At 41.1% G+C, this 20854-nt stretch overlaps 1 protein-coding gene across 2 annotated transcripts in view; it reads right to left on the reverse strand.

Annotated features, from left to right (window-relative positions):
* Window positions 1–1760: 1760 nt before the first annotated feature.
* The window catches only part of ZNF460 (zinc finger protein 460), a 29500-nt gene continuing 10406 nt past the window's right edge, over window positions 1761–20854 (reverse strand). For both annotated transcript variants that reach the window (XM_055239880.2, XM_055239879.2), the window contains exon 3: window positions 1761–19871. In XM_055239880.2, the coding sequence (XP_055095855.2) occupies window positions 18340–19871 (1532 nt within the window). In that variant the 3' untranslated portion in view covers window positions 1761–18339. The remainder of the gene's footprint in view (window positions 19872–20854) is intronic.

Here is a 20854-nt window from a genome sequence, read left to right on the forward strand (position 1 = left end):
AGGCCTTTCTCTGGTTGACTTTCATTTGCCAAGCAAGGTAGGATCTTCTGCTTTCCCACATTTCCTGAACACACGAGATCTTGTTCCATTGTGAATTCTCTGATATGTTACAAGATAGTCCATTACTCCATTCTCACCCTGCTATAAAGACATACCTGAGTCTGGGTAATTTATAAAGAAAAGAGGTTTAATTGACTTACAGTTCTGCATAGCTCAGGAGGCCTCAGGAAACTTAAAATCATGGCAGAAGGCAAGAGAGAAGCAAAGACACATCTTACATGGAGGCAGGTGAGACAGAGCAAACGAGCGAACAGTAAAGAGCCCATTATAAAACCATCAGATTGACGACTGGGCGTGGTGGCTTATGCCTGCAATGCTAGCACTTTGGGAGGCCAAGATGGGCGGATCACCTGAGGTCAGGAGTTAGAGACCAGCCCGGCCAACATGGCAAAACCCCGTCTCTACTAAAAATTCAAAAATTAGCTGAGCGTGGTGGCACACACCTGTAGTCCCAGCTACTTGGGAGGCTGAGGCAGGAGAATCACTTGAACCCAGGAGTCGGAGGTTTGCAGTGAGCCAAGATCATGTCACTGCACTCCAGCCTGGCCAACAGAGCAAGACTCTGTCTCAAAAAACAAAAACAAAAGACAAAAAAAGCCCATTATATCTTGTGAGAACTCACTATAGGAGAATGGCATGGGGGAAACTGCCCCCATGATCTAATCACCACTCACCAGGTCCTGCCCTGGTCACCGGGGATTATGGGGATTACAATTCAAGATGAGATTTGGGTGGGGACACAAAGCCTAACCATGGTAGGAATTGTGGCTTTAGAATTCCTCACATTTACCACACTGAGAAGACGTTTTTCCAGTGTGGACTTTCTGGTACTCAACAAAAGTGTCTTTATAAAGAATTTGCCACATGATCTGTACTCACAAGTTCTTCTCCACTATGAATTCTCTGGTGCTAAACAAGATGAGGTCTAGTGATAGAGGCTTTCTCACATTCAGCACTTTTTTTTTTTTTTGAGACAGAGTCTCGCTCTGTTGCCCGGGCTGGAGAGCAGTGGCGTGATCTCATCTCACTGCAACCTCTGCCTCCCGGGTTCAAGCAATTCTCCTGCTTCAGCCTCCTGAGTAGCTGGGACTACAGGCGCTCGCCACCACGCCTAGCTAACTTTTGTATTTTTTTAGTAGAGACGGGGTTTCACTATGTTGGCCAGGCTGGTCTCGAACTCCTGACTTTGTGGTCCGCCTGCCTCAGCCTCCCAAAGTGCTGGGATTACAGGCGTGAACCACCATGCCTGGCCAACACACTCTTAAAGCCTTGATCCTGTGTGAACTCTTTAGTGTATATGGAGGTTAGAGCTGGAGCCAAATAATTTCCCATAATCACTGCACTCATAAGGCACAGCTTTGCTGTGAATTCTCTTAACTATAGAATGGTAGCTGTTATTAACGGTATGCCAGCACTAACTGCACTCATAAGGGTTTACTCCAGCATGGATTTTCTGATACTGATAAAGTATGTATTTGCAGCAAAAGGCTTTCCCACAATTGCTGTACTTGGAATCCCTTTGTCCAGTGTGAAAGGCCCCCCCACTCTCATTGCTCCTGTGTGGCTCTTACTCATTGAAAGGGGCCTGATGCTGCACAAGTTGAGAGCTGACCAAGAGGTATTTCCCACCCTCCTTGCAAGTGAAGACCTTCTGTGACATGTGGGTAAGCATCTAACCAGTTCATGGCACAATCCATCCATTTGTTCACCAGATATATAATTTATTATGTCGCTTATGCATTGTATACTGTAACTCCATTATTCCAGCAACTCAAAACCCCATCCAATCACTGGGTTCATCTCACTGTTACAATCTCTAGGGTGTGTTGTCCTTTACATCAGATTCGAATACTGTTCCTATAGCACAGGAAAACTATAAACACAATATATAATTGTATTCATTCACATCCAGTATACAGGAGGCCAGGGACACAGTGGAATGACATGGTCAAATTGCTGAAGAAATAACTACCAACCCAGATTTCTATCCACAACAATAGTATTTTTCAGGAACAGCACAAAATAAGATTATATCTGGTCAAAAATTGGAAATTTAGTAGAAAAGTAACCCTAAAAGTTATCCTTAAGGCCAAAGGAAAGTGATTACAGGTGAAAGGTCTGCAGTGGTAGAAGGAATGAGCATCCAAGAGATGGATGCATCTGCAGATCAGTACAATTACTTATTATCTCTATACAACATGAACAATATCTTCTAATTGAGGAGAATAATAGATATGCTATACTCCAATACCAACACTCAATGACATCCTTTGATGTGTTCAAGAGAAGGGTAAAGGTATTAACAATTCTATAACAGGTTAGAGAAGTGTTACAATTCTTATCTTAGACTAATGAATAAAATGAGTATATACATTTCAAACTAAAAGAAAATTAAGAATATTAAAATCTATATATTTTTAAAAGAAAGCACAAAAAACAGCCTAGAAGAAAACCACAAAATAAGATGCATTTAAAACCAAATATATTAGTTATCACATGAATTGAATACAGAATGCGTGAATAGTAATTTTTAATGGATTAAAATAATCCAGTAATAGTTCATAAATTACACATCTAAGATATGTCATAGAAATATATGAAATAGAAGATGAAAAATGTATACTTATAATTACTAAACACAGACACAAAAATGTGTATTTGCGTCTGACAAGTAGGAATAAGGAAGAAAACACCAGTAAAATAACTTTACAGTTTATACACTTTTTAAAATTTTAATATTACTTTTTATAAAGATGAGAGTTTCACTGTGTTGCCCAGGCTGATCTCAAATTCCTGGCCGCTGGCAATCCTCCTGCATAGGACTTCCAAAATGCTGGGATTATAGGAGTGAGCCACTGCGCCCGGCCTGTATACAATTTTTACCATCAATTCAAATTACATTAAAAAAAATTTAGTATAACGAGAATAAAGAATTAAATATACAGGCAAACCAGGATATTTTAGTATTAGCTATCTCAGTAATGATTTCAAGAAGGCAGGTATAACATTGGTGAGGTTCTATTAGACTCACACACCACAATGGACAAATCTGGACTGATACATACAGAACAGCAGATATCAGTTGCTCAATGTTTTCTTTTAGCACAAACTGAGTATTTAAAAAACTGACAATATGTAGTATCAGAAAAAATATTTAACTTTCACAGAATAAAAGAGAGAATACAATCAGTGTAGAGATCAACAAAAGATACCTCAAACTCCTGGCCTCAAGTGATCCTCTTGCCTCAGCCTCCCAAAATGTTGATTATAGGCTTGAGCCACCATGCCCAGCCTAGATACCTGATTTTTTTTTAATATGCTTGAAATTCAAATTACAAAACACTAAGTAACCCATGCACAGAGGAAACGAAAATTGAAGAATATCTTATTTGTAAAATAATGACAATACCAATTTCATAGGACTTTCTATAAGTAGTATAATAGGCAGTCTTCTGACAAATTAGGAAAAGTAGATAGGGTCTGCCGTTAGAGTAGGGGCTTGGGCTAATTACCTGACTTCTCTGCACCTCAGCATTGTCATCATTACATTGAAGGGGTCCCTATGGTGCCTTAAAGTGTTCAAGCTCTATTATTCACCACACAATTTTGTTGTTTTTAAATTATCATAGGATGTTCAACCTGAAGTTTTACTTTACGTGCCCACAATGTCATCTCTACATATTCTCATGAGATGCAGTTCATGAATTCTAAAGCAGTATCATTTAATGTATTATTTTAAAAAGATAATTAGAAAGGTATATTCATTTCAAACATCTTTAAGAATAACAGTATATCCAATTAATACAAAAAAGCATCTCTACAGCATTATTTCATTCATATCAATTTTTAAATCAGCCAAAAATGTAAAGCTACTATTAGTAATATACATTTAAGGTGCCGAACTATGAAGAAAGTAAAATGAGTAAGGCAAAATTCTGGATGGCGGCATCCTCTGAAGTGGAGGATGGAATCGGCAATCTGGCAGGCTTGTGCCGGGCATGCTGATTTTGTTCTATTATATAATCAAGGGGCAGGGTTGAGTGTATTAGTTTATTACATTTATCATGTTTCCCATTTTTTATCCATGTATAAGTAAAGATTAAGTGGACAAATCTTAATAGCCTGAAGACTGTCTACATGTGTTTCCCATGTAATTCCTAGTAATGCAGAGAGAGAACATTCCCAATAGCTTCTCAGGCAGAAATTTGCCCTCAGTTAATACTGCATACATGTGACCATTATTTTGTCTTTTATCATCATGTATGTTTGGTTATGAACATAACAACATAATTCTACAGTATTTCCTACTGTGTATCTGGTATGTCACTGCCACTCAAGGTTTCTTTGAGAGGGAGACTATATATTTGTTATTATTATTAATGAATCTATTTCCATGACTGCTGTGAAAAACCCAGGCTAACAGTGATGAGCTCTGGCCAGGCACAGTGGCTCACGCCTGTAATCCAACACTTTGGAAGGCTGAGGCAGGAGGATCACTTGAGCCCAGGAGTTCAAGACTAGGCTGGGGAACGTAGGGAGACCTTGTCTCTACAAAAAAATGTAAAAATTAGCCAACCACCGTGGCATGTGCCTGTGGTCTCAGCTACCAGGGAGGCTGAGGCAGGAGGATTGCTTAGGCCAAGAGGACAAGGCTACAGTGAGCTACGATTGCACCACTGCACTCTAGCCTGGGGGATAGAGCAAGACCCCATCTCAAAAAAAAAAAAAGCCTCAAGCATGTCAGTTCAAAAAAAATTTTTTTTTTAAGTGATGAGTTCTGGAGGTAACTACACCCACTCTGGATTTTCTGGTTACAATCACTACCTTTTCTCTCAACCTCAGCTAGAAATCCAGACTCATGAGGCCTCAATCCCAGACCTTTCATTCCTCGCAAATGCCAAAGCCAACTATGTAGGAAACTTTTTCAGAGAAGAAGAAAACTTTGTCTTCCCAGAAGATAAACTCTCCACTTTGCTCTATGAGGCAGAGAGCAACCTCAAACCACAAACAGGTTGGGACTGGAACAGGCCTGAACTCAAGTATTCTTTCCTGGGAAATTCATCCATCTGGGTGGATAAATGCAGCAGTTGTAATCAGTGTGTTTTCTTCCATTTACTTACTGTTTCACAATTTACTTAAACATCTTACAAATGACTGTCAATTGAACTATTTACAGTTGTTATTATAAAAGTTTTTTTTTTTTTTTCTTGAGACGTAGTCTTCGCTCTGTTGCTCAGGCTGAATTGCAGTGGCGTGATCTCGGCTCACTGCAAACTCTGCCTCCCAGGTTCACGCCATTCTCCTGCCTCAGCCTCCCGAGTAGCTGGGACTACAGGCGCCTGCCACCACGCCTGGCTAATTTTTTGTATTTTTTAGTAGCGACGGGGTTTCACCGTGTTAGCCAGGATGGTCTTGATCTCCTGACCTTGTGATCCACCCGCCTTGGCCTCCCAAAGTACTGGGATTACCGCGCCCGGCCAAAAGTGTTTTAAATCTTTGTATACATGTATTCTGGTGTAAGAAAGCACTCAATCCTAATGAGTATGCCCCAACACGACTTGTTTGGTTATAAAATATAAGTATGTTTAAATTTAATGTGAAACCCTTAAGTAACAACATATATAAACATTAACTCAAAGAGATGGCAAAGCTTTGCAACACTGTTACACAAAGCCTAATTAGGTAGACAAGGATGGGAGGCCGAGGTGGGAGGATCACTTGAGTTCAGGAGATCAAAACCAGCCTGGGCAACATAGTGAGACCCCCATATCTATAAAACAACAACAGCAAAAATAGGATAACAAAGAACACAAACAACTGAAATATTTTGGATTACATCAAAATTTAACACTACTCTTCAGGATATACTGCTAAGATAACAAAAAGAAACCAAATACAGATAAATGGTTTGCAAAACATATATCTGACAAATAACTAGCATTCAGAATATTAAAAGATACAGTGAATTCTTAAAATTCAATGTTAAGAAGAAATAACAATTTAAAATGGGACAAAAGATTTGGACAGATAGGGTCTGGTGCAGTGGCTCACGCCTGTAATCCCAGCACTTTGGGAGGCTGAGGTGGGCGGATCACCTGAGGTCAGGAGTTCAAGACCAGCCTGGCCAACATGTTGAAACCCCATCTCTACAAAAAATACAAAAAATTAGCTGGGCGTGGTGGTGGGGGCCTGTAATCCCAGCTATTTGGGAGGCTGAGGCAGGAGAACTGCTTGAACCTGGGAGACGGAGGTTGTGGTGAGCTGAGATCTCGCCATTGCACTCCAGCCTGGGCAACAAGAACGAAACTCCTTCTCAAGGAAAAAAAAAAAAAAATTTGGACAGATAACTAAAGATATATGAACTATGAACATATGAAAAAATGCTCAATATCAGTAGTCATTTCAGCAGTGAAATTTAAATCCACAATGAGACACCTCTACACATCTGTTAAATTGAAAAACTTAAAGTGTAACAAAACCAAGTGCTCAAAAAGATGCAGGACTGGAGCGCCCACAAAATACTGGTGAGAAATCAAAATGGTATAGCCATTTTGGAAAACAACTTGGCAGTTTCCTATACAGGTAAATATACACATATCATATGACACAGCAATTCTACTCCTAGTTATTTATAGAATACAAATGAAAATGTTTCTAACCAAGTATCTGTAGCAAGAGAGTGACTTCAGCAAGAAGGCAGATTAGCAGTCCGTAAATGCTGTTCTCCTCCCCACCCCCACAGAGCCAAAATAAATAAGCAACTACATTTTAATGCAAATAACTAAAGGAAAGCACCAGAATATGTCAAAGTAATAACAAAAACTCTGGTGAGCATAGAAACTCAGGATAGCCAAGTACAGAATGGAACACCTGGCCTCCACAACCCCATCCCCCAGCCAAGATCAGCTGAAAACCAGAAGGAATTTCTCCGTATGTGGAAAAAGTGAGCAACAGCATACTAGCAGTGTCCATCACCACCTTGGACACCTACAGTCCTCACCACTGGGGTCCCCTACAGCCCTCACAGGCACTAAGCTTAGCTGAGGGACCCGCCTGGAGTCCACACAGCTGTGCTCCTGAGGAAGGAGCTGACACTGTCCTGCCCACTGTGGCCCATACAGCTACTGTGCTGTTATCTTGGAACTGCTGGAGTTCTGTCTGGTTCCATGGCACCCCTTCATCCCTGAGGAAAAGCCATCACCAACCACCCCCCACCTGGTGGCCCAAGATCTACCAGCAGCTTTTCCACCTTCCCATGTAGGGCCATGCAGTGGGAGAGCTGCACCACCTACCCCTCAAGTCTCTATGCTAGGCTGTGTCCTGTCACCTTAGACTAGAGCTGAAGCTGTGCACTCCCTCCTGGGAAAACAATGCTTTGGCAGATCTGCAACATCCACCTCTCACCATCTACCTCTCTCAGTCTACTTCTCCCAAAACTGCCCTGCTTCCAGGGACCTGAGCTGAAGCTGCACACTGCCTCCTGAGGAAAGGATGCCTTGGCGAAGCTCCTCCCCCTACCCCTCCCAGTTGCTGCTGCATCCTGCCCCTCTAGGCCAGAGCTGAAGCAATGCCAGGCATCCTGGGAAAACAGTGCATTAACCATCCAGAGCAGTCACACCCCTCTGTACCTGAGCTGAAGCAGTACCTTTTCTCCTGGGAAAACAGTACTTTGGCCATCGAGAGCAGTCATGCCTCCCCAGTGACTAAGTTTAAGCAGCACCCTGCCTACCAGGTAACAGTGTCTTGGCCATCCCAAGCAGACACACAGTCCAGTACCTCATCTGAAGCAGCTTCCTGCATCCCAGGAAAATGGTGCCTGGGCCAACCTAAGGTCACACACCCCAGACCTGAGCTGCCGAGGCACATTACCCCCTGGGGATGCAGTGCCTTGCCTGAACTGAGTAGCTATGCAATACTGGGCTGAGCTGGCATGGGACTTCACATTCCAGGGAAACAAAGCAGGGCATGAGATGAGACACCCCACACTACAGGCCAAACAACTCTAGTACTCACTTTAGGGAGCTAGCTGGATAACCAGCTGCCAGGGGGCTGGACTAACACCCTGAAGTATGAGCTGCTGAGACAGCTCTCTCCCTGGGGAGCTGAGTCATCACTGGGCTGCTCCCTATTGCCCAAGGACCAAGCAAAAACTGTGCTATGCCAGAAACCCGAGTTGCCAATGAGCCTGAATGGTTCAGGTTACCAAACTGAGCTGTATTCTGTTTCCTTGGCCCAATACTCCAAAGCACCACTTCTTCCCTAGAGTTGGGGCCTGTGCTGTGCCCGGCCGCCCAGAAACAAAATTAAAGCTACAACCTGGCCCTTTGGGCCCAAGCTGCTAGGGGGTACATCAGTCACAGATCTTGGCTCTGTGGTAAACCTACCTCCAATTCTACCACATGGAGCAAATCTATAGCTCAAAACCCAGGTGCCACAATAGGTTCATCAGATGCTGAGCCTAGAACCCCAGACCCACAGCTGCCCTGAGCACCTGCATCTGGAACCCAGAGCCACTGTACCTGCCTATAGGCCATATCATACTTGACAGCAAGAAGTATCTTCATGGCTAAGTAACTTCATTGTGGGGCAAATGAAAATAGGAGGACTCCAAAAAAGCCCTTGCCATTAACAACCTATGCCACCACTGCTACAAACTTTTACAACCTAGGCCACTGAGGAAAACAAAGTTACTGCCAACATTAAATACTGTTGATAAAGCTGAACAAAGACTATACCATTTCACTTATCTGGAAACAGAGTTACTACACCCTTCTCAACTAGCACACTAAGGACCAAGTGCAGGTGAAAGCCTCTATGAAAGTGACTGCAGAAAAATGGGAAGACGCCATTGTTCCACCAGATGCACAGACATCAATGCAGGGACAAAAGAAACATGAAAAAGCAAGGAAATGTGTCACCACGAAAGGAACACAATAACTCTCCAGTAACAAACTAGAAGGAAATCTGCCAATTACTAAAAAAGTAATTCAAAATAATGATCTTTTAAAAACTCAGTAAGGCCGGGTGCAGTGGCTCACACTTGTAATCCCAGCACTTTAGGAGACCAAGGTGGGCGAGTCACTTGAGGTCAGGAGTTCAAGACCGGCCTGGCCAACATGGTGAAACCCTGTCTCTACTAAAAATACAAAAATTAACTGGGTGTGGTGGTGCACACCTGTAGTCCCAGCTACTTGGGAGGCTGAGGCAGGAGAATCACTTGAACCTGGAAGGCGAAGATTGTTGTGAGCCAAGATCATGCCACTGCACTCCAGCCTAGGTGACAGAGTGACACTCTGTCTCAAAAACAAACAAAAAACCCTCAATAGGATACAAGATAATACAGAAAGATAATTCAATAAAATCAGAAAAACAATTCATAACATGAATGAGAAATTTAAGAAGTATTTTAAAATCACCAAACAGGAATCCTGCAGCTGAAGAATTTAATGTATAAAATATAAGGTACAATAGAAAGCATCAATAGCAGACTTACTCAAGCGAAAGAAGAGAGTTTGTTTGGAATTACCCAGTCAGAGAAGAATAAATAAGAATGACAAGGAGTAAAGAAAGCCTACAAGACTTATTAGATAACATCAAGGGAAAAAAATTTCATATTATCAGAGTTCCAGAAGGCAAAGAGATGACAAAAGGCATAGAAAATATATTTAATAGGCCGGGTGCGGTGGCTCACACCTGTAATCCTAGCACTTTGGGAGGCTGGGGCAGGTGGATCACCTGAGGTCAGGAATTTGAGACCAGCCTGGGCAACATGGCGACACCCCGTCTCTACCAAAAATACAAAAAATTAGCCGGGCATGGTGGTGGGTGCCTGTAATCCCAGCCACTTGGGAGGCTGAGGCAGGAGAATCACCTGAACCCGAGAGGCAGAAGTTGCAGTGAGCCAAGATCGCACCGTTGCACTCCATCCTGGGCAAGTAGAGTGAAAATTCCATCTCAAAGAAAAAAGAAAAAAATATATATTTAATAAAATTTTTAAATAAAACAGGCCAGGCGTGGTAGCTCACGCCTGTAATCCCAGCACTTTGGGAGGCCAAGGCGGGTGGATCATGAGGTGAGGAGTTCAAAACCATTCTGGCCAACATGGCGAAACCCCTCTCTACTAAAAATACAAAAAATTAGCTGGGTATGGTGGTGTGCACCTGTAATCCCAGCTATTTGGGAGGCTGAGGCAGGAGAATCACATGAACCCAGGAGGTGGAGGGTGCAGTAAGCCAAGATTGCATCATTGCACTCCAGCCCGGGCAACAGTGCGAGACTCTGTCTCAAAAAAAATAAAAATAAAAATAAAAAACATATTTAATGAAATTACAGCTGCTAAGGAGATCATAGCAAGATTAAAAATAAAACATAAAAAAAATGAAAAAGACAATGAAATAATAGCTAAAAACCTCCCAAGTCTTGGAAGAGCTATGGACATTCAGATCCAGGAAGCTCAAAGATCCCCAAAAAGGTCACCTCCAAGGCACATTATATTTGAACCGACAAAAGTCAAAGACAAAGAGAAAAATCTAAAAGTACCACTAGAAAAGCATCAAGTCATATATAAGGGAATCTTCATTAGACTAACAGCAGAAACCTCACAGGCCAGGAAAAAATGGGATGATATATCCAAAATTCTGAAAGAAAAGAAAAAATATCAGTGAAAAATACTACACACAGCAAAACAATCCATCAGAAATTAGGTAGAAATAGCCAGGCAGAGTGGCTCATGCCTATAATCCCAGTATTTTAGGATGCTGAGGCAGGTGAATTACTTGAGGTCAGGAGTTCAAGACCAGCCTGGCCAACATGGTGAAACCCCATCTCTACAAAAATACAAAAATTAACCAGGTATGGTGGCATGTGCCTGTAATCCCAGCTGCTCCAGAGGCTGAGACAGGAGAATTGCTTGAACCTGGGAGGTGGAGGTTGCAGTGAGTCAAGATCATGCCATTGCACTCCAGCATGGGCAATAGAGCAAGACTCTATTTAAAAAAAAAAAAAAAGAAAGAGAGAAATTAGGTAGAAATAAAGTGTGTCTCAGGCAAGCAAAAATTAAGGGAATTTATCACCACTACACCAGCCTTTCAAGAAATGATCAAGGGAATGCTGTATCTGGAAATAAGAAGACAATAATCACCATTATGTAACCACATAAAAGTATAAGACTCACTGGTAGAGCAGATAGGCAAAGAAAAAAGAGAAAAAAAATCAAATCTTATCACTACAGAAAACCACCAAAATACAATGATAAAAAATAAGAGATGAAGAACAAAGGATATACAAAACATTCTGAAAACCACAAAATGAAAGGAGTCTTCACTTAAAAATAATAACCTTGAGGTAAACAGATTAAATTCCTACCTTAAAAGATATATACTAAATGGGTTTTTTAAATGACCCAACTATATGCTACCTACAAGAAACTCACTTCACCTCTCAAGACACAAATATGGCCAGGCACAGTGGCTCACACCTGTAATCCCAGCACTTTGGGAGGCTGAGGCGGGTGGATCACCTGAGCTCAGTTCGAGACCAGCCTGGCCAACATAGTGAAACCCCATCTCTACTAAAAATACAAAAATTAGCCGGGTGTGGTGGCGCACACCTGTAGTCCCAGCTACTCGGGAGGCTGAGGCAGGAGAAATGCTTCAAACCCAGGAGGCAGAGGTTGCAGTGAACCAAGATAGCACCACTGCACTCCAGCTTGGGTGACAGAGCGAGACTATGTCTGAAAAAAAAAAAAAAAAAAAAAAGACAGACTGAAAGCGAGGGAATAGAATATATTCCATGCAAATGGAAACCAAAAGCAAGCAGGAGTAGCTATACATTTTTTTCTTTTTTTTTTTTTTTTTTTACCACAATCATGACTATATAAGGAGTAGCTATACTTACGATAAGAGACTTTGTATCAAACACAGTAGGGATGAAATCAGGAAGAGGATACAAAAATTGTAAATATATATGCACCCAATATCAGAGCACCCAGATATGTAAGGCAAATATTATTAGATCTAAAGGGGAAGACAATACAATAATACAATAATACTTGTGGACTTCAACACCCTACTTTCAGCAATGGACAGATCATATACATAGAAAATCAACAAAGAAACACCAAGTTTAAACTGACTTTAGTCCAAATGGACTTAAAAGACACTGACAGATCTTTTCATCCAACAGCTACAGAATACATATTTTTTTCATAAGCACATGCAATATTTTCAAGGAGAGGCCACATGTTAAACCACAAAACAAATCACAAAAATTAAAATCACATCAAGTACCTTTCTGACCACAATGAAATAAACCTAGAAATCAATAACAAAAGGAACTTTTAAAACAGCACAAATAAACGGAAATTAAATAACAGGATTCTGAATGAACAATGGGTAGTGAAGAAAATAAGAAAAAAATTTTTAATGTCTTAAAATGAGTGAAAACAGAAACACAACATATAAAAATGTATGGGATGTAGCAAGAGCAGTTTTTTTTTTTTTTTTTTTTTTTTGAGACGGAGTCTCGCTCTGTCGCCCAGGCTGGAGTGCAGTGGCGCAATCTCGGCTCACTGCAAGCTCCGCCTCCTGGGTTCACGCCATTCTCCTGCCTCAGCCTCTCCGAGTAGCTGGGACTACAGGCGCCCGCCACCGCGCTCGGCTAATTTTTTTTGTATTTTTAGTAGAGACGGGGTTTCACCGTGGTCTCGATCACCTGACCTCGTGATCCGCCTGCCTCGGCCTCCCAAAGTGCTGGGATTACAAGCGTGAGCCACCGCGCCCGGCCTCAAGAGCAGTTTTAAGAGGAAAGTATTTAGCAACAAACACCTACATCAAAAACAAGAAAGATCTGGCTGGGCATGGTGGCTCACACCTGTAATCTCAGTGCTTTGGGAAGCCAAGGCAGGAGGATGACTTGATGCTGGGTCAAGACCAGCCTGGGTCATATAGCAAGACCCTATCTCTAAAAAAAAAAAAAAAAAAAAAAAAAAAAAGATTAGCTGGTCATGATACTGCGTACCAGTAGTCCTAGCTATTCTGGAGGCAGAGGTGGGAGAACTGCTTGAGCCCAAGAATTCAAAACTGAGGTGTGAGGATCACTTGAGCCCAGGAGTTGATTGTACCATTACACTCCAGCCTAGATAACACAGTAAGACTCCGTCTCTTAAAAAAAAAAAAAAAAAAAAAAAAAAAAGAAAGAAAAATAAAAATCTAACAATGCTTCTCAAGGAACTAGAAAAGAACAAATCAGACCCAAAATTACAAGGAAAGAATTAACAAAGATCAGAACAGTACTAAATAAAACTGAGACTTAAAAAAAAATTCAAAGGATCAACAAAATGAAAAGTTCATTGTTTGAAAAGAAACCATTAGACTAACCAAGAGAAAAGACTCAAATAAAATCAAACACATACAAAAATGACACTGCAACTGATACCACAAAAATACAGAGTCATCAGAGACTATTATGAACAACTACAAACCAAAGAGTTGGAAAACCTACAGAAAATAAATTCCTAGACACATACAACCCATCAGGATTGAACCTAGAAGAAACAGAAAACTTCAACTGACCAATTCTGAGTAACAAGATTTAATCAGTAATAAAAAGTCACCCATCAAAGGAAAGTCCATGATCTCATGGCTTCACTGCTGAATTCTACCAAACATTTTAGGAGAATTAAATATGAATTCTTCTCAAACTTTCCCAGAATAATGAAGAGGAGGGAATTATTCTAAACTCATTCCACAAGCCAGCATTACCATGACACAAGCACCAGACAAGGACACACATGCAAAAGTAAACTACGGGCCAATATTCCTGATGAACATAAATGCAAAACTCCTCAACAAAATACTAGCCAACCAAATCCAAAAGTACATCAAAAAGATTGTTTACCATGACCAAGTGGCATTCATTCCAGGGATGCAGGAACGGTTCAATATACACAAAACAATAAACATGATAAATCAACAGAATGAAGAACAAAAAATGTGATCATCTTCATAGGTGGAGAAAAAGCCTCTGGTAACATTCAATATCCCTTCATGATGAAAACTCTTAACAAATTACACATAATAATAGAAAGAATGGGCTGGCCGTGGTGGCTCACACCTGTAATCCCAGCACTTTGAGAGGCTGAGGCGGGCGGATCACAAGTTCAGGAGATCAAGACCGTCCTGGCTAACACGGTGAAAACCCATCTCTACTAAAAATACAAAAAATTAGCCGGGCGTGGTGGCGGGCACCTGTAGTCCCAGCTACTCTGGAGGCTGAGGCAGGAGAATGGCGTGAACCCAGAAGGCGGAGCTTGCAGTGAGCTGAGATCACGCCACTGCACTCCAGCTGGGCGACAGAGTGAGACTCCATCTCAAAAAAAAGTTAAAAAAAAATTATAATAATAACAGAAAGAACGTACCTCAACATAATAAAGGTAATAAATAACATACCCACAGCTAACATCATGCATGATGGGAAAGTGCTGAAAGCTTTCTCTCTATAATCTGAAACAAAACAAGTATGCCCACTTTCACACCTTTTATTTAACAAAGTACAAAAAGTCTGAGACAGAGTAATCAGGCAAGACAAAGAAATAAAGGGCATGCAAATCAGAAAGGATGAAGTCAAATTATCCCTGTATGCACATGACAGGATCAAATATATAGAAAACCCTAAACTCCAAAAGTGGCACCAAAAAACTCTTAGGACTGATAAATTCACTGAAGTTGCAGGATATAAAATCAACATGCAAAAATCAGCAGCATTTCTATACACCAACAATGAATTAGCTGAAAAAGAAATCAAGAAAGCCATCCCATTTACAATACTTCAACAAAAATAAAATAAGAATACATGGAAAACTATATAACACTGATGAAGTAAATCAAAGAGGACACACATAAAAATGGAAAAACATCCCATGGTCATGGATTAGAATGGTTAATATAAAAATGAACATACTTTCCTGTAAGAGATAGCTTATGAAAAAAATGAACATACTACCTCAAGTGATCTACAGATCCAATGCACTCTAACAAAATACCAATGACATTTTTCACAGAAATAGAAATAGTAATCCTAAAATTCATGATATCACAAAAGATACTGAATATCCAAAGCAATCCTAAGCAAAAAGAACAAAATGGGAGTTATCACACTACCTGACCTTGAAATATACTACAAAGTGATTGATGGTAACCAAAACTGCATGGTACAGGTATTTTTTAAAAACCACACAAACCAATGGAACAAAACAGAGAGCCCAGGAATAAATCCCATTTACAGCCAACTGATTTCTAACAAAGGCACAAAGAACATTCACTGGGAAAAGGATAGTCTCTTCAATAAATGGTGCTGGGACACTGGATATTCATATGCAGAAGAATGAAAGTAGACTCATCTCTCACCATACACAAAAATAAACTCAAAACACCAAGTATGCTGGCTCATACCTGTAATCTTAGCTACTCAGAAGGCCGAGTTGTGGCTCACTTGAGTCCAGGAGTTCAGGACCAAGCTGGGCAATGTGGTGAGACTATGACTAAAAAATAATTAAAAAGCAAAAACAAAAATTGGGAATGTATTTTTAGGGCAATTTGAATCTATGCTCTCAGGATAATCAACTCAAAATGGTTTAAAAGCTTAAATGTAAGAGCAAAAACTATGAAACTACAGAAGAAAACATAGGGGAAATGCTTCAGGATATTGGTCTGGGCAAGGATTTTATGAATACCTAAAAATCAAGGTAACAAAAGCACAAATCAACAAAGGGATTATATTAAACTAAAAAACTTCTGCACAGCAAAAGAAACAACAGAATGAAGAGACAACTAGTAGAGTAGGATAAAATATTTGCAAACTATTCATCTGAAAGGGATTAATATCCAGAATTCAAAAGGAACTCAATAGCAAAAAAAATAAAAATAAAAAATCTGATTTTAAAATGGGTAAATAAGGTGAATACACATCCCTCAAAAGGAGACATACAAATGGCCCAAGTATATGAAAAAATGCTCAACATCTCTAATCAGGGAAACGCAAATTAAAACTACAATGAGATATAATTTTACCTCATTGGTAAGGATGGCTATTACCAAAGATAAAAAATAAAAAATGCTGCTGAGAACATGGAAAAGGGGGAACTCTTATATATGGCTGGCAGGAATGCTAATTAGTATAGCCATATGGAAAACAGTATGGATGTTCCTCAAAAATCTAAAACTATAGCCAGGCACGGTGGTGTGTGCCTGTAGTCCCAGCTACTCAGGAGGCTGAGGTGCAGGACTGCTTGAGCCCAGGAGTCTGAGACCAGCCTGAATAACACAGCAAGACCCCATTTTAAAAAATGAAAAATAAACAAAAGTTAAAAATACAACTACCATATGATCACTGGTAATGATCTATACCACTACTGGTCATATATCCAAAAACAAATATATCTGTATGTCAAAGAGAGATCTACACTCCTATGTTTATTGAAGCACTATTCATAATAGCTAAGAAATCAATCTAAGTGTCCATTATCAGATGAATGAAGAAAGAAAGCATGGCATATATATACAATGGAATACTACTTAGCCATGAAAAATAAACCTGTCATTCACAGCAACATGAATGAGCTTGAAAGACATTAAGTGAAGTAAGCTAGGCACAGAAAGAGAAATACTCCATGTTTCTACTTATATGCAAGCATAAAAGGTTGAGTAGAATGGTGGTAAACAGAGGCTGGGAAGGACAGCAGAGAGGCAGATAGAGATTGGTTAACAAATACAAAATTACAGCATGTAAGATTCCATTTGAATAACTTGTAGTGTTCTGTGGCACTGTAGAATGAGTACAATTGGCAACAATACATTTTATATTTTCAAATAGCTAGAAAAGCAGACTGTGAATGTTTCTAAACACAAAAAAATGATAAATGATTAAGATGGATATGCTAATTACCCAGATTTGATCATTACTCTTAGCACACATGTATTGAAATATCACACCAAACCCCATAAACATTATGTGTCAATTAAAAACAATAAAAGAAACAAAAAGAATACCAAAAATTCCAAAATATTCTGATTAAACATATTATTATGACTGGACTCAATCCATGGTGACAACTACCTGCATATACATATGCAGGTTCACCTGTTAAAATTCCAGTCACTTTATAGTCAGCCTTCACACAATATTCTGTAAGACTGAAAAATGAGATTCCTTCTCTGTGTTTATTTTCTGAGTTTATCATAATCTTTTAACTTACTTTAGCTACATGTCTTATTTCATTTTTGGTTCCAAATTGACCTCTAGAAAATTGTTGAGGTGAATTTTGAACTATTTACTCTCTCTAAAGAGGAGTAGAAGAAGCTGAGAAACCACAATCAGAGGGAAGAATTAGGACTCCCTGGATTACACTATGTACAAACAGCTACAATATCATCTCCATCCCACAGAAAAATAAAGAAGAAGAAATTAACAAGTAGATCCAGATCAAGAAAAAAGTATGGTACTGGGTGGTTAAAGACACATGGAGAAACAATTTTTTAAAAAAATCAAAGCGTCTGAAGTGTGCAGTAAAATGTGCCCATTCATATGTACATCCTTTATCTCCTTAAATGTAAAAGTATTTCATAACTCAAGCCTCCATCTTTCTCATAAAGATATATGCTTCTGCTCCTCAAGAGTGGAGACAATGCTGTGGAACAAAGCAGGCTTTCACAAAATGTTTTCAAACAAACCGTTTGTCTACAGCACTGGACAGCAGTGAATGTATACACAGGGAAAATAAAGGGGATGAGGCCCTTTTGTTTCTGAAACATTTCCCTCTCCCAAATAAAATAAGGAGGGGATGACAAATTGCCATGGGCTTGCCAGGGAAGTCTGAAAGAAGCTGTGCTTCCATTTCTTTCTCTTCCCTATGACTCCTCCTCCTTTGTTTGAATGTCCCTGAGATAACATTTCACCGTAAACTAACAAGAAAGATGTGGCTGAAGGTTTTCCTAAGTGCACAGTAACCACTGGGTCTCTCTCAGGGGTGAATTTTCAGATGCAGAATAAGACTCTTGGCTGTGTCAATTTCTAACATAATTGTTTAGATGACAAATGATGATCTAAAACAGGTTTTCCCACAGAGATGATGCTTATGGAGTTTCTCTTCAGTATGAATGACCAGATGGTAAGATGTTTCCTCTCACCACAGATTTTCTTCAGTGGTTATATTAAAAAACTATTTCCCTAATAGGAATTCTTGGATGTTGACTGAAGCGTATGTAAAAAGTCTTCCCACATCTGTTACAATGGTAGGGTTTCTCCCACTATGAATCCGTTGATGTCGAGTGAGGAGGAATGAGCGGCTGTTGAAGGCGTTTCCATATTCACTGCACTCACTGGGCTACTCTCAGTGTGGATGATGGAGTGTTGAATGAGATCTGTGCTCTCGCAAGAAACGTTCCCACTCTGGATGGGTTCGCGGGACTTCTCTGCAGTGTGAATCCGCTGGTGCCTTGTGAGGGGTGACCTGCGGTTGAAGGCCTTCCCGCACTCCACACATTCATAGGGCTTCTCTCCAGTGTGGATGCTAAAGTGTCGAATGAGGTTTGTGGTCCGACAAAAGGCTTTCCCACATTGGATGCATACATAGGGCTTCTCTCCAGTATGAATCCACTGGTGCCTTGTGAGCCCTGACATGCGGGTAAAAGCCTTTCCACACTGTAAACACTCATAGGGCTTCTCTCCAGTGTGGATGTTGAAGTGTCGAATGAGGTCTTTTCGAATGCTAAAGGCTTTCCCACATTCTTTGCACTCAAAAGGCTTTTCTCCAGTGTGGGCTCTTTCATGCAGGACATAGGTGGAATAGTGAGTGAAGGCCTTTCCACACTGACTGCACACAAAGGGCTTCTCACCAGTGTGAATCCGCTCATGCTGCTTGAGGTGTGACCTGCAGTTGAAGGCCTTCCCACACTCAAGGCACTTAAAGGGCCTCTCCCCAGTATGGATAATGAAGTGTTGAATGAGGGCTGTACTCTCATAAAAGCCTTTTCCACATTCGCTGCATGCGAAGGGTTTTTTCTCATTGTGGCTCTTGTTATGCAAGACAAAATTGGAGCGGTAGGTAAAGGCCTTTCCACATTCATTGCACACAAAAGGCTTCTCTCCACTGTGAACCCGCTGGTGCCGTGTAAGGTGCGACCCACGATTGAAGGTCCTTCCACATTCACTGCACACAAAGGGCTTATCTCCATTATGAGTCCGCTGGTGCCGTGTGAGGTGCGACCTGCGGTTGAAGTCTTTCCCACACTCCAGGCATTTATAGGGCTTCTCCCCAGTATGGATGATGTGATGCTGAAGGAGGTGTTTGCTCTTGCCGAAGGCTTTCCCACATTCTGGGCAATCATAGGGCTTCACACGAGGGTGAATCTGCTCATGCTGAACAAGGAAGCAATTCTCATTAAACATTTCCTCGAATTTATAGGAATTTTCCCCTTCATGAATCAAGGAATCTGTAACTGGTCCATATGAGTCAAATCCATAGAGAGCATCTTCTGGTGAGACTTGGTTCTGTATCATCATTGAACATATACCATCAGCTGTTGCCAAACCTTCATGGTCAAGGCTCATTTCCCCATGGAGTTTCTCACTCTGTGGGTCTGCGTCTGGTCTCAAAAAGTATTCCTGCATTTCAGATGGCCCATCTTGATCCATGGCCTGCCCCCAATAGGAGTATCCTGGGACTCCCTGTGCCAGCTGTTCCTGGAGTGAGACTTCCTCAGGCAAGGCCAGGTGAGAAGGGATAGGCTCTACGGTCTCAGGTTTTGTGCTGTCACCTGAAGGAAACACAATACACAAAAGAACTTATTAAGATAGTATAGAAGAAATGAAACCACTTTTTTGGTGAGAACAATAAGATGAAAATAGTGATGATTTGGAAATAGCTATGATTTGATGGGCTGGGTACAGTGGCTCATGCCTGTAATCCCAGCACTTTGGGAGGCCGAGGCAGGCGGATCACTTGAGGTCAGGAGTTCAAGACCAGACTGGCCAACATGGTGAAACCCCGTATCTACTAAAAATACAAAAATTAGCCAGGCATGATGGCAGGCGGCTATAATCCCAGCTACTCGGAAGGCTGAGACAGGAGAATCGCTTGAACCTGGGAGGTGGAGGCTGCAGTGAGCCGAGACTGAGCCACCACACTCCAGCCTAGGTGACAGAGGGAAACCCATCTCAAAAAAAGGCCAGGTGCGGTGGCTCACGCCTGTAATCCCAGCACTTTGGTTTGGGAGGCTGACGCGGATCACCCGGGATCTGCCCACCTCAGCTTCCAAGGTAGCTGGACTACAGGCATATGCTACCACGCCTGGCTTTTTTAAATTTTTTTTTTTAGATGGAATTTCACTCTGTTGCCTAGGCTGGAGTGCAGTGGCATGATCTCAGCTCACTGCAACTTCTGCCTTCTGGGTTCAAGCAATTCTCCTGAATCAGCCTCCCAAGTGGCTGGGATTACAGTTATGTGCCACCATGCTGGGCTAATTTTTTTGTATTTTTAGGGATGAGGTCTCACCATGTTGGCCAGACTGGTCTAGAACCCCTGACCTCAGGTGATCTGCCTGCCTCGGCCTTCCAAAATGCTAGAATTACAGGTGTGAGCCACCCTGCCTGGCTAAATTTTTTGTATTTTTTTAAGAGATGGGGTTTCACCATGTTGCCCAAGCTGGTCTCAAACTCCTGGGCTCATGTAATCTGCCCACCTCTGCCTCCAAAGTACTGGGATTAAAGGTGTGACCCACCGTGCCTGGCCAACTCTTGA

This window comes from Symphalangus syndactylus, chromosome 13 (assembly GCF_028878055.3).
Source record: "Symphalangus syndactylus isolate Jambi chromosome 13, NHGRI_mSymSyn1-v2.1_pri, whole genome shotgun sequence".
Lineage (NCBI taxonomy): Eukaryota > Metazoa > Chordata > Mammalia > Primates > Hylobatidae > Symphalangus > Symphalangus syndactylus.